Here is a 16,415-nt window from a genome sequence, read left to right as displayed (position 1 = left end):
GATGGTTGCCAATTGGCACATCCGGTCTGTGGATCGTGGCTTCCAGAATTACCCCCCACTGGTGTATGGGCCCCTATAGTAACAGCATCAAATAAAACCAAATATCACAATTCCTAGGCAGAGAAAAGCTGGACTGTGATATTATTGCTCCTTTATCTGTGAGATATACACTATCTTGTACAGATGATCTCTTATGGCAGTAAAACATTCACTCTCTCAAAATTTGCTACGGTTCCTACAAATCTCTAGGTGGGGAGGACAGGGGATGTATCAAGCATTGCAGACTCATGATTTTTCACGTAGTCCCCCACAGTCACAGAAGAGTGGGTAAGTATTCCGCATGCTTCCTAGCGAATTGGGCAGGATGGGGAGAAAGTCATGATGAGGAGCCTGCTGAGGCAGTGGGACTAATTGACATGAATCATAATGGTTATTCCTGCCCCCTACCTGCAGACTCATGAATCGATTCTGTATTCTTGGGCTGGAGCCAAGATCTAATGATGTGTAAGCCTGGCTCTGCTTTGAAGCCTCCAGCAGCATCTCCTATCCGGGTTTCTCCCGGAGAGTAGACAAATAATGTAGGCAGGTATGAAGCATTGGAGAGAGAAATTGTCCAGAGCAATCAGGCAGCTTCTGTCATTTATTTAACCTAGTCTATTTAGTGACACAAGCTGATTGGTTGCATTGGGAGACTTCACTTTATCTCTCTTTAAGGCCTAAGAATGTCTGTGTGTGCGTGTACATGTAGTAGGGAATATAGATTGTAAGCTCCACTGGGGCAGGGACTAAGGTGAATGTTCAAATATTCTCTGTAAAGCGCTGTGTAATACTGTATGTTTGCACTATATAAGAAACTGTTAATAAATAAATAAATAATAATACATATCCACTCTAGTTCGGGACAGGACTCAACGCATTTTACATTTGCTGAGAAGAAAAAAAAACATTATACAAATAACAAATTACACAATCCACCCCAAACTACTCCGCCTAGAAGTCCCTGAAGCTACGTGTTCTTGGATTGTGGACTTTCTGACTGATAGAAAACAAGTTGTGAAAGTGGGGAATTCACCTCCCAAGTGCGGTCCATCAGCACAGGAGCCCCCAAGGGCTGTGTACTCTCACTCCTGCTCTTCTCCCTGTACACCAACAACTGCACCTCAGAGGCGCAATCAGTAAAGATAATCAAATTCGCCGATGACACTACTGTCATTGGCCTTATAAAGGATGGGGACGAAACGGCCTAGAGACAAGAAGTGGACCGATTGGCCCGGTGGTGCAACAGCAACCATCTAGAGCTCAACCCACTCAAAACCGTTGAGATGGTAGTGGGCTGTTGGTGTTCCTCCGCTAACAATTGCTGACAGTGTGGTGTTGCTAGTGGACTCCTTCAAGTTCCTAGGAACCAAAATCTCCCGGGACCTTAAATGGGGGCCCAACACTGATACTATTGTTGGAAAAGCGCAGCAGGGGCTATTCAACTGAGGATGTTTAACATCCCACAGAAGCTTCTGCTCCTCTTCTACTCCGCAATTGTGGATTCTGTACTGTGCTTCTCAATATTGGAGGCACATGTCACCTCAAAAAACAGTGAAAACCCCATGTTGACCTTTTGACTGTTGACATAGACCATGTCGACCTAATGACCTGTCGGCTTAAACCCATGTCAACCTAGACCCATGTCGACATATCCCCATGTTGACCTAACGGTGTCGACCCAATACTTGTCAATGCTGTAGACCCAATGACCGTATCCCATTTTTTCTTTGTAAAACATAAAAGCCACTAATAAAATGCTAGATAAAACAGCTAAGTCTCCAGAAGTGGATAATACTAGAGTGGGTAGTATTATGGGGCCAATATATTATCCACTGTGGGCCTGTTATAGATGTGGAAACACATGTATATAGGAATTGAAGCATTCATTATTAGGGGCTCTGATGTAGCCTCCCCTCATTCAGCAAGCTCTAAACAATGTAAGTTTTGGAGTTTACTTGCAGGAAACAACACCATCTTCGAATGACATTCATACCCAATTGCCTACTCCTTCCAATTGGAAGGAGTTCTAGAGTGCAAAGAAGAATCTCTTTGCACTCCAGCAGCCTGCTCTGTGCACATGCGCACTTATATCCATTTCACACTGCAGCTCTAAAACAGCATATTGCCGATTTTTTAGCCTTTTAAAATGGTTAGAGCTGCAGTGTGAAAGCACCAGTCTGGATTTACCAGCTACAGGTAACTGGTATTTCTAAACGGTTAAAAAGCAGAGTCTTACACGGTTCAGAGCCGTTTTTTTATGCAGTGTGAACAGCTCTATTTTCTATGGCTTGAAATGTGTTCTTTGGGGGTTAAACGGGTTGAATGTACTTAAACGCTATTTAAAACGGTTTTCACCCACAATGAGAAAGGGGTTTAGTGGCTCAGACCCGTTTTAAATACCATTTCAAAATACCGTTTAGGCAACGTGGAAGCAGTATCAAACTGTCCAAGTGAGTTCTAAGCATATTCAATGAATGTGAGGATTTTATAAAGAGAATGACTTCCATTACAAGCTATCTTGCATTTATGCATACAGCTTTACTGTACAATTTACATACTAAAAATATTGAATCCCTTTTACATAAATGATATCTTCATGTATTTCTAGGTGCAGGTTTAGTTAATGTAAACATAAAGGAATGTAAAGGTGTGTATGTCATTTATCTTTCATGTACAATGTGTCCACATATACCTTTTCTCAAATCACTCAAAATACTCCCAAAATAGTCCTGTTTGGCACAACATGGACTTTACAACTTTGCCACACCAAGTTGAGCAGTATGAGCTGTCTGGTGTTTATTGAAGCGGGCAAGGGTGCTGTGAGGTGATTAATAAAATGGTGGCTCGATGAGGTGAATTTTGAAAGAGTGTGCTGTAATATGTAGACATTTGGACCATGTTGGATGTTGCCCTATTGTTGCTGGTTGTGAGGGGGCCTTTATTTCAGTTCAGGGTGACAAAAATGTAAGTCCGCTACTGATGACGGTCTTCATCATGCCCCTTTGCAAACAACAACAATAGGGCACAATATATATCACTACTGACTGGTAAATAATAATCTACATACAGATTTGCAACTGTCCACAAACACCCCCCACTGTTCTTCTAGTTAGAAACACCCTTTAAAACACTATCCCACCTCTCCAATCGCAACCAGGTGCATGTATCAAATAAACATACAATTACATTAATACATCACTGATTTATGTACATTAAGGTGGAGTTTTATAAGTTTGCGAGATAATATAGGCAGCTTACACTGGTGGTCAGCTGTGGTTGGAGTTGCTGTCTGATGCGCAAAACACTGATTATTGGTACAGGACAAGTTTTGTTGAGTGCGAATGGGTCCCATGACAGAAGATGCAGGATGATAGACTGCCAGTGATTGGAGGGTGAGGAGGGGAGTGGTGATGGGTTCCTTTTTTTTGAAAATGGAGCATTGTCATCATTTAGTGGGAGAGAAGAGGCCAGGGATTTCCATAATTGCCTGGAGATTTCCTGGCCTCTGTGATGGGCATCTGACAGTGAGTGAGTCATCAGATGCTGCCTCTTACGATGCAGGTGGGATCATTACTGCAGCAGAAGGCGTCTGCTTGTAATAGGAAGCAGCAGTGATAGCAACTCCAACCACATATGAATCAGGCTCACTGAGCACAAAGGTGTAAATACAGTCGCCTAATTGCTGCTCTTTTTCATATCCTGCAAGCAGAAATGAGCTATGATGCAAGGAGCTGCTCCATCAGCAGCTCATGAGTAATTTAATTGGTCCTTTTAATTTGAGAAATCAACACATAGGGGGGTATTCAATACCGTCCAAATTTCCAGCCAGGTGAAAAATCGGCAATAGTTTGCCGATCAGTATTCAATCACAGGAGTATTCGTTTTTTAGTCCATTTTCGCCAATTCCGTTTCCCTCTTTTTTTGAGGGCAAATCGGCATGGGTGAAAAAGGGTGCTTCCCAAAAACCATATGGATTTTTAGCAAATTTGCCATGCATCCAGTTTTCGCCGATGCTGGATTTTTCGCTCTGAGTTGAAAAATCGGTATGGGGATAGAGAGATTCAAATTTGCCCAAAAAATTGGTGAAATTGCAAATGTTTCATCAGATGAAAATGTTTGCCTCGGATTGAATACCCCCATTGTAGTATGTGTATGTATGTATATATATATATATATATATATATATATATATATATATATTACAGTAAGGTATACTAAATGTTTCCCCTCCAGTGTAGACAACTCCTTTGAATTCTGAGCAGTAAAATGAAAAGTGCTATATTGTTGTACATACCTGACCAAGATTATCAAAATTGTATTTGTGTCGGACCCATTTGTATTTGGCTTCAAAGCAGTCTGATTTATTTGTAATATTTTTAGTATCCTCTCCCAGACAGTAAAAAAATTTCCCTTTGAAAAGCTGAAACAAATGAATATAGTTATATTGGGATATTCACCTCTACTAAGGGATTTCATTGTGCAGCTATGTCAGAAATCTACAGAACTGTCATGGACCTAACATTTATCATCACAGTATACTTAATTTAAAATGTCACTTTTACATGTCTTTAGAATAAGAAAATTAAGTTCTTATCATTTTACACCTATATTCTATGAACACAATACTATTCCAAGCATTTTATATATATCTGTAAAACACACCTGAACACCAAGGATTCCAAATATGATGAAAAAAGCACAGCAAATCACCACAATGTTACCAATGGGTTTCAAGGAAGACATCAGAGTTTCAACTACAAGTTTTAGCCCTTGGGCTCGACTTATAACCCTACAACAGAGCACAGAAATTACATTATATATGGCTGTTATGTAAATGATACACATTTTTGCATTATAAAGCAAATTATTAATTATTAATCACATTGAGTTTAGAATTCATTTGCTTTGTAAAAATAGCACTAGAGAGTATTTGAATACAAGTACAATGATGGATACAAACAATTCAGACTAACTGATATGATCGCCAACATATTTCAGATGTTTAAATTACTGTGCAATATATATATATATATATATATATATATATATATGTTACAACAGATCTTTTTTGGCATAGTCTATTGCAACTATCATGGATGCAATAGACTATGACAGTTCTTGTAGGAGCCAATCTCCCTGTGGGACAAAGTGATGTAACATTATTATGGGTGCACAGTATTTATTTTATCAGGGTGCCCATTGCCATTGTGGAAAAAAATGGTCACCAGCAATATAGGTGGGCAAGGCCAAGCATCAAGGCACGTGGTTACCCCAAGTTGTAATTACTTGGGCATCCTCTGATGATCCATGGTGTGATGGCACACAGCTGTAACATGACTGTGAGGATGCCTTCCTGAGGATGAGGCTGCAATTCTTAAGGCCCCTTACAAGCCTAAGCTGGTGCTTTATATTTATACCCATCTTTTCTCAGCACTTCTAATTGTGCAGTAAGAGTCCAAAGTGAATGTGAAAAACTAACACCTACTGTAAGACAACATGGACACAGCTAGAACAGTAACATTACATAATACTTTACTATCATTAATTTTCTGCCAAGATGGAGCACATTTCTTATGTGACGACTCAGCAACAGTCCGGCTGCGTGGGTGTAGGTTGCCGCGCACCTGATGTCCATGCTGACTGTATGTATTTACATTATTATGAAAGACTGCAATAATAAACATGGACAACAGATAGCACATCAAAGAAATGCAACATGTTGTTTAACACTAATTAAAAAGCAGGAATGGATTTGGCACTTCCTTTTAGTATACAGCAGCTTAGCTGTGTGTCTGCTTGGAATTAATTAGAACAATTGAAGCCACAAAGTTCTGAAGATTAAAAGAACCTAATCCATAAGAACCATAAGACGCTTTACATTTTTCTTTTAATTTAAGTCTTTAAAAACCTCTTCATGGTCCATATAAAATAGTAACAAATGGTCATTGTATTATCAACATCATCCACCTGAAACAGAAAGTGTTCAATGTATAATTAAAAGCTAATTATTAATTGAAAAACAAATACTTTATTTAATACTTTCTTTAGAAATCAGTCGACCTTTATCCAGCAAGAGTTCTAAAGCTGTCCATATACTAGGAGACTTCTCCGAGCGGAGAAGTGGCCCGCGATCTCCCCTTGAGTTGCGGTCCTTTTGCATGCCATATATCGCATGCGATCCCAGCCAAGCCTGCCTGGATTGGTTGTGGTAGCAAGGATCTCTCTTGCTGGCAGTGCAACTCACAGGCTCCAATGTGATGTGCACTGGGCCATGCATCCCACTGGACCTGCTGTCAAATACAAGCATTTTGGATGCTTTTTATGCAATTGATCACCACAATTGCATAAAAAGGGGCCATGTATATCACCCTAGTGTAAAGGCACCTTAAGGGGCCTCTACATCCAGTATGGAGCTAACCTCTCTTTCTTACATCCTTCTCGCTTTGGGGCTGATTCAGGATCAATCATAGCTATCTGAATTTGGCCCCAGCCCCGATGGCCAGCTGATGCCAGGAGAAATCATTTGATGGTTGGCGTACACATCTCTTAGCCTGCTACCGGGGGATTTCGGCGCCCGGAGGGGGGAGGAGGTGTTTGTACGGGCGACGTTAATCTGCTGCTTAGCAAGCAGTACAGAATTATCCCCTTTGTTACAGGGATCATGGACAAGCCTCTGTTCTAGGTGGGTTGGATCATAACAAAACACAAAAAAAAAAGTTTTTCATTGTTGTCGCTAATTAGCACAGAAATGCAGTGTTCCCCTCAGCTGTGATGTAAATTGGGGAGATCCCTTGGTTTGGCATTTGGCAATATATAAAGTATAAATTCAAAAACCTTGCTTTAGTGTAATAGTGCTTACATGGCATGTATGATTCGAACCTAGTTACTAGCCCATCAAAATGACAGAACAACATACTGTAACAGTAATGTCAGCAACAGCATTTGTGTGTGCCCAAATGGAGCAACGTTTGGATTGTAGTGTTCAAGTGACACTTGAATTCCACCCATAGAAATGAGGAGCAGTGCTAGCCTTTTATTATATAGGATAGACACCCCCAGTTTTATTGAAATTTAAGTATATCATGTCCTTTGAATATCCTTAAATATCATTATATGGTACAAAGGTCAGCCGTAAACTGTAGAGGTCACAAGAAAAAAATTCTGTCAGCAAAATATGAGTCCAATTACAAGGCATTGAGTTAAGAAATGACAGCTACTGTGCAGCAAAGAGTAAGGCTTTCATGTGCCACAAATACCTACCACCGAACTGGGATAAGGTTTTATGGACTAAAAATCTAAAATCTTTGTTTGATCACACAGATTTTTTTTACCCACCAGATTAGACAGGAACCTTACTGATTCAGGTGAGGTTTACAAATTTATGCTGGCCACACATCAGACCAACTTTCCTCCAACCATCCAACTAGTTGGTTGGTTGGACTGAAAATCTGGTACTGTGTGGGGGCAAATGCCAATAAGCAATTTGCTCACAAATGCAGGAGAATGGACAAAAACATTCAGTAAAATTGTTTAAATCAAATAGGTCCAACTACAGTACATTGTCTGAGTGTCCATTTTCAGATTTGGGAAACAAATTACTTTTTTTTTAAATTCAATATTCTTTATTTGATTTGGTACTTATGTAATATCTGGACTCACGTTTTTCTTATGAGACCGCGTCCCCTCGCGGGGCTCGCTGCGCTCACCACGCTTCGGGCACGGTGGCTCGCTGCGCTCGCCACACTATATAAAATCAACTCCATGCGTAGTTGGATAGTAGGGGTATGAAAAAATGGGGTGCATTTAACATGGGAGTCCAGATAATACAGAAGTACCTTTGATTTTGCGTATAAAAAAAAGACATAACAATACAGAAAACAAAAAACATCCATTACATACATTTACATGACTTACTAACATACACGTGGTACATAATTACAGGTCTTCTAACAACTACAACATTATTCTACAATGTAAAGGCACATTCCCGGTATTCCTTCTTGGTACATTCATTTATTTATCATTATTCCCAGTTTATTTTGTCTTTCTGATTATCTTATTGGGCATCAATCCATACAACATTTTATTATATATCCATTCTAATTTAAACCCCTAAATGTGAAGGATTTTATCATATTATGTTCATCTGTGTTAATGGTTTTTGTTTTATTCTAATATTAGTGTTTACACATGTCTATATATATCTGATATTCAAATCGTGTCTCTAGTGTTGTGAAATCTTCGTAGCCCAGATTCTACTGGTTTTTTTTTTCCCTTATAATTATTATTATTATTATTTATTTATTCTCTTTTGTGTTTGTGTTCATTTTGCCATATATAGAATTTTTTTTTTTGTTTTGTTATTTTTTTGTGATTTCATGCTTTGTTTACTTATTACCCACTACCACCCCCCTCCCCTTTACTATTTATGGTGTATGGATTAATGCCCATCATTCGACAAATCTTCTACCTCCTCAATATGCAAACTTGAATTGCACCACCTATCCCATTTGCCGTGAAACTTAGCTAATGCATTTCTAGTATAGTACATATGCTTTTCGTGTCTGATCACGTCTCTCACCAGAGCTCTCAATTTTTCTATATCTGGTTGTTTCGCCGCAAACCATGTGCGCGCTATCATCACTTTAGCTAAGGTGATCAAGCTTATAATGTATTGATATAACTGTATAGCATTACCTCCTCCTAACTCTAGCCCGAATAAACATGCCCTGGGACCAAACTGTGCAATATCAGGAACAGTGTGTTTGACATCGTCCCACACTTCCTCCCAAAAAATTTGTACTCGGGGGCACTCCCATATCAGGTGCCAGAACCCTGCTCCTTCCCCCATACATTTTGGGCATCTGGTATTATCCCTTATGCCTGCCCTATGCATTAACCCCGAAGTGCGGTATACCCTGTGGAGGACATAAAAATGTATCTGCTGATATCTAATGCTAAATGTAGCATGCTTTATTGAGCTTAATATGCTTTTCCAGTTTTCCACTGATAATTGGCCTATGTCCATTTCCCATTTATTTTTTAGCCGTTCTAATAACTCAGGGTATTGGCTTGAATTAATATTAATGTATAATTTAGATACCTGCCCCCTCTTACTCATAGTTCGTAACATTTTTTTAATGGGGGATATAGAGGTCTCCAGAGTATATCCTCCAAATTGTTTATGTATCGCATGTCTCAACTGAAGGTACCTAAAAAATTGATTATTTGGTATACCAAACTCAGTACTTAATTGGTTGAATGTCTTAAATAAACCATTATCATAAAGATGTCCTATCTCCACTATGCCATTTTTTTTCCATATATTATCTGCAGATATTTTTTCCAACTCGCTATATTTCTTATTGAACCATATAGGGCTTTGAATTTCTATTCCCGTCCAAATTCCATGTACCTGCCTCCAGATTAGTGCTAGTTGTCGAAATAGTGGATGAACTCCACTCAAAGGGTATCCAGATAGTAAGAAATATACTGGGGATTCCCACTGACACATCTGTTCTACAAACAGAGCTTGGGTAGTTTGATCTAGTTCATTATTAACCCATCCTTGTGCATGTGCCAGTTGTGCAGCTATGTAGTAATTTCTAAGGTTCGGGAGGGCTAAGCCTCCATTTTCCTTTGATTTATATAAAGTTTTAATTGCAACCCGGGCTTATTTATCTTTCCAAATAAAGGACAGTATAGTTTTTTCTATGGATGTGAATACTGCCTTGGGAATATATACAGGTGAGTTTTGCCACATGTACAAATATTTTGGCTGCACTGCCATTTTAAACATATTAATACGTCCTGTGACAGTAATTGGGAGTTTTTTTCCATATATGTGTTTTTTCTTTCATCCATGTAGTGATTGGTTCCACATTTACCTCAACGAATTTGTGCATATTCGGAGTGATCCAAATCCCCAAGTACTTAAATTTTAGGGCCCATTTTAACTGGTACAGGTCGCGATACTCCCTCGGTATCTTCCCCGATATCGGGAGCATACTCGACTTGTCCCAGTTAATCTGTAATCCTGATACATTCCCAAAGTCATTCACTAAATTTAGCATAGTTTGCAGAGACTTCCCTGGTTCTTGTAGAAAAATTAACATGTCATCTGCATATAATGCTATAACATCTGTCACTTTACCTATTGCAATTCCCTTAATATCTGGGTCTGAACGTATTTTGCATGCCAATGGCTCGATTGCCATAGCAAACAGGGTGGGAGATAGTGGACATCCCTGTCGAGTTCCTCTCCCTAATTCAAGGGTTTCCAAGATGTATCCATTTACTGACACCCTTGCACATGGGGAGGAATACAACATATGGATACATTTAATGAATCGTGGCCCAAAGCCCATTTTCTGTAAAACTGCCGACAGGTAATCCCAGTCCACGGTGTCAAAGGCCTTGGCCGCGTCCAAGGACACCACCAAGGCCTCGGACTCCCCCCTCTGGTCCCCCTGTAGATGGCAAAACAGGCGTCGCAGGTTTTGAGTTGTTGTTCTACCTGGCATAAATCCAGCCTGATCTTTATGTACTATCAGCTCGATCACCCTATTCAATCTTATGGCTATTATTTTCGCGAGTATCTTTGCATCTGTGTTCAGCAGTGAAATTGGTCTGTATGAATCTGGAGAGAGTGGGTCTTTTTCCTTCTTCAATATCAATATGATTGTTGCTTCCAGCATCGTGGGGGGAAGAGAACCCCATTCCAACAAAGAATTAAATAAGTCTGTCAAATAAGGTACAAAAAAATCTGCATATTTTTTATATAATTCTGTAGGTATTCCATCTCTCCCCGGTGCTTTCGCAGAGGGAAGAGAAGAAATAGCCGCTGCTACCTCTTCTTTAGTATATGGAACCTCCAGGGCATCTGCATCCTCCATTGTTAAAGAGGGCACTGAGATGTATCTCAGATATTCCTGTAGTTCCATTTGTGTACATTTCTCTCCAGATTCATACAGATTGGCATAATACTGGCGGAACACCTCTACTATCTCCTTACCTGCATAGCATATTTTACCCTGTTGATTTTTAATACCAGAAATTGTATTACAGCTGTTTCCATTTTTAGCAAGATATGCCAACTGATTTCCCCCTATTTCAGATTGAAAATATTGGTTATGCCTACTGAATTGTATCTTCCTTTTGGATTTATTAAATAGAAATTCTACCCACTCCTCTCTTGCATCTATCATCTCTGTCTTAGCACTTAATAACCTGGAGTTAATATAGTTCTTTTCTAACTGATAGAATTTAGTTTCTAACTCCTTCTCGTTTCTTCTACTGTTTATTTTGATTTCTGATATTTTTTTTATAGAGTCCTCTTAGTACTGCTTTCAGAGTGTCATGTCGTATTTCCAAACTATGATGCATTTTATTATCCTCCACATAATATTCCAGCTTCAGCTGCATTTCTTTGTTTTTATCTATTACCTCCAGCCAGTATGGATTTAATTTCCATGCTGTTTAACCTCGGTCCTGATTTAGATCAATTTTCAGATGTATAGGCGAGTGATCCGATATTCCTTTAGGTAAATGTTCTACTTTAATTACAGCAGGGGCAAGGGAAGGGGATATCAGGAACATATCTATTCTGGAGAAAGTATTATGCGTAGGGGAATAGCAGGAGAACTGGAGAACCTCTGGGTTCCTAACCCTCCAAATATCCATTAGGCCCATCTCTTGTATTAATTTAGAGAATGCAGTTACTTGGGTTTTACCTGAAAATTGCATTTGACCTCTAGTTGCTTTCCATCTATCTAGTTCATTACTCATTACATTGTTATAGTCTCCCATACATACTACTGGTATTTCAGGGGATTCTGCAATAAATGCCATTACCTTTCGCATTATCTCGTTATTGTATGGAGGGGGGATATAAGTTGCCAGTATCTTTAAGGGTCTATGGTTTACAACAGCCTTCAACAATACAAATCTACCATAGGGGTCTATAATGCTGGTTTCTATTTGACATTTTATAGATTTCTTTATTAGCACTTTTACACCCCTGGCATTATTGGTAAATGTAGAGTGGTACATTAAGCCCACCCATGGCTTTTTTAATGTCTTCGTTTTATCCCCACACAAATGTGTCTCTAAGAGCCAAACAATGTCGGCTTTATATTTCCTGAGCTGGGACATCACTAGAGATCTTTTTATTTTATTATTAAGTCCCCTGACGTTCCAGCTCAGAAAACCTATACCCTTTAGCTGGTCATTCATACCCACTTTTCTGCCTGGTCCAGCCCCGTATATACATTGAGCTGTGCACTAACATATTAAATACATAGCTAAGCATATACTGATATATACCACTTTGTTTTACATTGGTTACATTATACATTGCATTAGCTGTTTCCTTCTGTTTTACGCACACACAAATTTACAAACATATACACAACATACACCAACCCCTCCCCCCACCCTAGCCCACCCTGTACAGCCTTAGCCCTTAAGGTATACCTGGATCCCCTCATAATACACTTTAAACTATTTCCCCCACGAGTAAAGGAACCTACAGATTCCCATGGCTATATTAGCACAGAAATGCAGTGTTTCCCTCAGCTGTGATGTAAATTGGGGAGATCCCTTGGTTTAACATTTGGCAATATATAAAGTATAAATTCAAAAACCTTGCTTTAGTGTAATAGTGCTTACATTGCATGTATGATTAGAACCTAGTTACTAGCCCATCAAAATGACAGAACAACATACTGTAACAGTAATGTCAGCAACAGCATTTGTGTGTGCCCAAATGGAGCAACGTTTGGATTGTAGTGTTCAAGTGACACTTGAATTCCACCCATAGAAATGAGGAGCAGTGTTAGCCTTTTATTATATAGGATAGACACCCCCAGTTTTATTGAAATTTAAGTATATCATGTCCTTTGAATATCCTTAAATATCATTATATGGTACAAAGGTCAGCCGTAAACTGTAGAGGTCACAAGAAAAAAATTCTGTCAGCAAAATATGAAAAATTATGTTAATTTCAGAGTCCAATTACAAGGCATTGAGTTAAGAAATGACAGCTACTGTGCGGCAAAGAGTAAGGCTTTCATGTGCCACAAATACCTACCACCGAACTGGGATAAGGTTTTATGGACTAAAAATCTAAAATCTTTGTTTGATTACACAGATTTTTTTTACCCACCAGATTAGACAGGAACCTTACTGATTCCTCAGCAGGTGAGGTTTACAAACTTATGCTGGCCACACATCAGACCAACTTTCCTCCAACCATCCAACTAGTTGGTTGGTTGGACTGAAAATCTGGTACTGTGTGGGGGCAAATGCCAATAAGCAATTTGCTCACAAATGCAGGAGAATGGACAAAAACATTCAGTAAAATTGTTTAAATCAAATAGGTCCAACTACAGTACATTGTCTGAGTGTCCATTTTCAGATTTGGGAAACAAATTACTTAATTACAAATTACATTTGCTCCTATCCAGTACCAGGTTTTTATTCCATCCGAGCAACTAGTTGGGTGGTTGGAGGAAAATTGGTCTGATGTGTGGCCAGCATAAGCGATGGCTTGTAAAAGGTCATACCTCTCAACATGACCCTCTCCAGGACTTTCCTCTTAATTAATGACTGCCATCACCTGTTTTAAACAGGTTAATGGACAAGAAAGGCATTTCACCACAGATGATGGTAATCATAAATTAAGAGGAAAGCCCAGAAACAGAGCAATGTGTCCCTCCTGGAGAGGGTCATGTTGGGAGGTATGGTTAGGTTAGTCCACAAGTACAAATAAACAACCTACACATGTTTCTACATATAGGTAAATGTGGAGACCTGCGCTCTGATAATAATATGAGATGATAATGACTTGGTGACAAAATGCTTAAGTAAATGATAACATTATCTCCCTGTGCCAGTCACAGCAAGTCTCCTCCTCCTGCAGAGGAGTTGAGCGCACGGCGCCCGGCTTAGGTAGCGGCTGTCAGGCAAACGGCGTCTCACGACACCGTCTTGCTTTATGGCCGCGCCGATACCTGGAGACGCTGTGGGGAACCAAGGACCGGAAGACTCAGGAGAGAGGACATCGGGGGACGCTAGAAGACAGGTAAGCGAGTACCGCGTGAAGGACGGGATGTCAGTTGACTGACAGCAAGGGAGAATCTTTGTATGACTTCTTTGCCATCCACCACTCACCTGCCCTTACATCAGCTCTCAGCCCCTTGCCCCCCATCCCCGCACATATCTATTGGACAGTACTTTTTGATCTATTATTTGATCTACTTTTTGACTATTTTTTTTTACCTATTTTGTTTTTACATTTTCACTATTACAACTTTACTAATCTAAACAGACATCAATAAATAGATACTGTATGTGCCACAGACTCTATATCTGACAAATACAAAGCACCTTTACAATGATAAAGTGAATGCATCAGGGCCGGCGCAAGGCACCGGAGCGCCCCAGGCGAGTCGGGGTGGGGGCGCCCCGGTGCCGGGGGAGGTGGGGGAGGTGTGTGGGGGGGTACCTGTCCTGTCCTGCGGCGCTCTGTAGTTAAAGCTGGCGGCGGCGGCAGCGGGGGATCCCTGTCGTCAATAAGAAGAAATAACCAGCGCTATCCGCTATGTGAAAACACTGCCCGCACAGCCAATCACGTGCGGACAGGGATAGCGCTGGTTATTTCTTCTTATTGACGGCAGGGACTCCCCGCTGCCGCCGCCAGCTTTAACTACACAGCGCCGCAGGACAGTCAGGTACCCCCGCGGCAGGGACTCCCCGCTGCCGCCGCCAGCTTTAACTACACAGCGCCGCAGGACAGTCAGGTACCCCCGCGGCAGGGACTCCCCGCTGCCGCCGTCAGCTTTAACTACACAGCGCCGCAGGACAGTCAGGTACCCCCGCGGCAGGGACTCCCCGCTGCCGCCGCCGCCGCCAGCTTTAACTACACAGCGCCGCAGGACAGTCAGGTACCCCCGCGGCAAAATGCCGCCCTCCAGTGGCCGGCGCCCTAGGCAAATGCCTAGATTTGCCTAGTGGTGGCGCCGGCCCTGGAATGCATACATTGTAATGCTGGTAAATAGTTGATGAGACTATTATCACCACACTAATATATACCTATTTATGTGCCTCAACCAAAGTCTTCTTTTCTCCAGTATTTTTATATAGTTGATGAGACCATTATCACCACACTAATAAAGCTGATTCTGATAAAAGGATTACAATTTATAAGAAACAAGAAGTATGTACCAGGGAGGTAATTAATATTATGTTTATCTCTGTATCCTATACAATAAAGAGTCTGGCAATATGTTCAATATCATCATTTTTGGATAGGCAAAATAGATTTAAATTTCCATTTAGCTGGAATTAATAAACACATATAACAACATGTTAATTGTGGAAGAATCTGATTGCAAGTATTAAGCCTGGAAGGACTCAATTACCCTCTTAGGTTTTATAACCAAGAAGGTTTAACTCAGTTGACATGTCAATCTGTCCACTGCATACAAATAGAATATTCTTTAATTTCTTCTTCTTACTTCATGGCAGCCACACAATGGGTTCATCCCTCTCTCCCCTCACAATTAGACAGGTAGTTTTTCCCTAGGACACGCCCCTCCTTCCACCAGTACATAGCCAGCACCTTCCCCCATGTCTCTAGTCTTTTTCCTGTCTCCTAGGCAGATAGGCAGTGTAGTATAGGTTTTTTGTTTTTCTTACCTACTGGTAGGCGTTACGCTGCCAGTCCTGGGCAGCGTTGGGGTGGCGGTGCCTATTCCCATTAGGAGGTCTGGCCGGCGGCATGTACCTCACTTGCGAGTGCTGGTAGGCGGAGGGAGCCCTGGCGTTTTTTTCTTAGTTTAAATCACCGCCGGCAGACAGAAGCAGGTGTCTGCGCGGCGTGTGCTGGGCTCCCTGCGTGCGGGTCATCAGGCGTTTAGGCGCGCTGCTCTGACCTAAGCACGCTGTCTCCGCTCAGTGCTGAGACGCAAGCGCGCGGTCCACGGGGCAGGAAGTCGGGCGTGCGTTCCAAGCGTCGGGATGACGCGCACGCTGCCTGACGCTGCCGGAAGGCGGAAGTAGCCTTCTTAACGCGCCTGGTCGGTGTTACAGGCGCTTCCTCGTGCTAGCTACGCTGTATGCAAAGCCCTGTGGTACCGGTGACATGGAGGAAGAAGCCTCTCAAAAACTTTCTACGTTGCTGCCCAGGTAGGTCCTCCCAGAGGACTTAGTTTTTTTCTATGTATAAGTATACACAGAGTAGTTAGTGATTATTGTTATTTAATCTTCTAGTGTGCCTGTGGGGACTATTGGAAGAAATTGGCCAAGAAGAAACATGTTAGCAAGACATGTATTGGTTGTGATAAGATTTTCACTGGAGAGAATTCATTGTGCCG

The 16,415-nt window shown here is 41.0% G+C and overlaps 1 protein-coding gene across 5 annotated transcripts in view; it reads right to left on the bottom strand.

The window, feature by feature from the left end:
* The window catches only part of CACNA1G (calcium voltage-gated channel subunit alpha1 G), a 317,812-nt gene that overhangs the window by 70,797 nt on the left and 230,600 nt on the right, over positions 1–16,415 (bottom strand). For all 5 annotated transcript variants that reach the window (XM_083148098.1, XM_083148097.1, XM_083148094.1 and 2 more), the window contains exons 22-23: positions 4,702–4,828; positions 4,334–4,459 (exon numbers count right to left, since the gene is read on the bottom strand). In XM_083148098.1, the coding sequence (XP_083004224.1) occupies positions 4,334–4,459; positions 4,702–4,828 (253 nt within the window). The remainder of the gene's footprint in view (positions 1–4,333; positions 4,460–4,701; positions 4,829–16,415) is intronic.

Source organism: Crinia signifera, chromosome 6, assembly GCF_055691185.1.
Source record: "Crinia signifera chromosome 6, ASM5569118v1, whole genome shotgun sequence".
In the NCBI taxonomy this organism is placed as follows: Eukaryota; Metazoa; Chordata; class Amphibia; order Anura; family Myobatrachidae; genus Crinia; species Crinia signifera.
Note: the sequence above shows the minus strand (reverse complement) of the source record. Positions and strands in the feature narration are given on the sequence as shown.